The 2,867-nt window shown below is 55.1% G+C and overlaps 1 protein-coding gene across 1 annotated transcript; it reads right to left on the reverse strand.

Moving 5' to 3' along the window:
- Positions 1–684: 684 nt before the first annotated feature.
- LOC109734826 (NAC domain-containing protein 43) lies at positions 685–2,456 on the reverse strand. Its single transcript, XM_020294007.4, has 3 exons — positions 2,220–2,456; positions 1,790–2,121; positions 685–1,514 (listed from the first exon to the last, which is right to left on the reverse strand). Exons 1-3 carry the CDS (start codon positions 2,389–2,391, stop codon positions 783–785), a joined length of 1,236 nt encoding a protein of 411 aa, XP_020149596.1. The 5' UTR covers positions 2,392–2,456; the 3' UTR covers positions 685–782.
- Positions 2,457–2,867: the final 411 nt, after the last annotated feature.

The raw sequence follows: 2,867 nt of genomic DNA on the forward strand, positions 1-2,867 counted from the left end.
TTTAGTCACAAGTGTATGATTGAATTATACTACATTTCGTTACCATGAGCAATGGTCGGTTCAACAATTAAGATCTCTAGATCGGACTAATTCTTTTCGTGTTGTGGCTTATTTTGCTTTTCGTTGATACGACATGTCACCTAGACGCCCATCAGCCGCGCTAAGGATCAAGGCCGCTACCCTGCATGTGGCCTGCCAAGATGGAAGGAGGCGGTTTGGAGTACACGACAAGCCTACCCAGAGATCATGGAGGATCCTCAACCACCATAGCTGACTAGGACCCATTGTAACCCTAGGCCTCATCGACCTTTCTAAGGCTAGACAGGGCTAGTCACTGGACATAGAACATTATCATACCTTCACCCCCTTGATACACCTACAATCATCCTTTACCTTGTACACCCCATTCATAAATATAATCGAACATCAGAAGGTTTTTATCTCGAGGGAGAAACCCTGAACATGGGTAAATATTTCTCGCTGCTTCCCTTCTAGATCATCTGACTAGCCGCGAGACCGAGACAGTCTGCTGGATTTTACATCGGCATTCTCCAATCATTGATGACGGTGTAGTCTTTGGATACGACTTCCTCCGTCTTAGGTTGTTTATCTACTTTGTATTCACATCTGTAAAACAGCTGCTTTTCTTTTCTTTTTATTTTAGACATATTGACTGTGCACATCTTGTTATTCCAAATTTGAATATTCGTTCCTTGCAATTATATTAATTCCATATATATAATAATGTCCTCGCGCAAAAAGAAAGTTTGGGCTAGGTAGTGTCAGCATCCGACAGCGTTAAAGGAGTTTATCCTCAAGTCGGCGTGTAGCGATGACACGGACCGCGCTAGGCTCCACAGGTCGCCGTCGCTGGCGCCTGTGATCGAGGAAACGTGTAGCGTGCCACCACCGGAGAAGGGCGTGGCGCCGCTGAGTTCGTCGACGATGAAGGGCATGCCATTCGTCGTCTTGGCCGACGGGGCGTCGGACAGGCCGTTGAGCTCGTACGCGACGAGCTGGTCAAGGGCGTCCCAGTCGCCGCTGTGCTCGGTCGGCGGCGGCAGGAGCCCGCCGGGAACCACGTGCTCGAGCGGCGGGAGCTTCATGAACTTCTCGTATAGGGTGCTGCCGCCGTTGTGGCCCGCGCTGTTGATCAGGTGGTCCAGCGCTGACGATGATGGGTTGGTGGTCTCCTGCTTGCACGACGTCGTGGACGAGCGGCCGTGCATGTACTGGTTGAGAATATGGTCAAGCGCGCCGTCGTCGCTGGCGGAGTAATGCTGCTGTATCTGGGTAGCCTTGGCGTGGTCGCTGGCGGTGGCCACCGTCGACGAGCAGTTGCTCCGGCTGCGCGCCATGGCACCGGCGCCGACCAGGTTGTTGGACGCCGCGGCACCACTGCCGGCGTTCTGGCCAGCTTGGTGCTGCACGGCGATGTTCTTCTTCTTGAACAACCTGCAGATGACCCACCCGTCCTCCTGCGCCGACGACTGGTGCCCCGCCACGCCGCCCATCTGCTCATATCATACGGATAACACTGTCAATTAATTTGCATCAGATCGATCGGTGGGTAATTAGATTAGGCTAATCATGCATGCTGTTGAATTTTCGAATGGAACGTACTACTCCCACTACCTAAGCCAGCTCAAAAGGTATGTCAATTAATTATCGCATGCATGCATCACTAGCAAGCTATCTCAATCCCTGTCGGCCGGCCGGCCGGCCGGCCATCGTGCATGCAGTCCAACCTACTACAGTACGTTGTACAGTGTGGACCGTAAATACGTACCGGGGATGAGCCGCCGGAGTAGTAGGGGGCGTTCCCGGCGGCTGGGTTGGCTGGGTTTTTGCCAGTTGTTGCGGCGTCGTCGAGGCGGTACTCGTGCATGATCCAGTCGGACTTGTGGCCGTGCGGGGCGCGGCCCTTGTAGAAGACGAGCGTCTTGCGCATGCCGATGCGGCCGGAGCCAGCGGCAGAGTAGATGGCCTTGTCCCGGCCGGTAGCCTTCCAGAACCCGGCGGCCGTGGCGCGGTTGGTGCGCGTGCCCGTGGGGTATTTCTTGTCCTTGTGGCTGAACAGGTACCAGTCGTTCTGCGGGCCAGTTCCGATCCGGCAGCGCTCTGCATGCGTTTTTCCAGGTCCAATTAGTTCACGATGGGTACGCATTGTGGAGGGAGGTGTCTAAGATCTCGATGGATGAAGGAAGGAAGTCACTGACCTTGGATGTCCCATGGCTCGAGCTTGTTGAGGTCGACGTCGCGGATGACGTCGAGGTCGATGCGCTGCGAGGCCACCTTCTTGGCGAGGTAGTACGTGAGCAGCTCCTCCTCCGTGGGGTGGAACCGGAACCCCGGCGGCACCACCGACTGCCCGTTCACCGGGATGCTCATGATCGAAATGGAGGGGAGACGACGGAGTCGAGTTGAGGGGAATGGAGAGTTTGTTGCCGGTGACAGGGTACAAGGAAACAACTGCAACGGACGTGGGTGGTTATATATAGCTACTGATGGGTCGAGCGAGCACACTGGCCCGGCTACAGCTCTAGCACCAACCTTGATAGGGAAACGCGGAGAGAGAGAGAGAGAGAGAGAGAGAGAGAGAGAGAGAGAGAGAGAGAGAGAGGGAGAGAGAGAGAGAGGAGCAGGAAGATGGCCAGGAAAGGAGAGGGGCCAACATCACGTCCGGAGCCATGACACGCCACCTTAAAAAATCTCAAGAAAACCACACCCCAAACCGAACTGAGCCCCTCTGCGTCACCTCCACCGCCGGGTAAAATCATCAGGCACCACAGCATGCCATGGCCACCGTAACCACCTCTGCAACAGCACTAACAGCGTCATCGATCGGCGACAAGAACGGTGTCACG

The sequence above is a fragment of the Aegilops tauschii genome, chromosome 7 (assembly GCF_002575655.3).
Source record: "Aegilops tauschii subsp. strangulata cultivar AL8/78 chromosome 7, Aet v6.0, whole genome shotgun sequence".
Lineage (NCBI taxonomy): Eukaryota > Viridiplantae > Streptophyta > Magnoliopsida > Poales > Poaceae > Aegilops > Aegilops tauschii.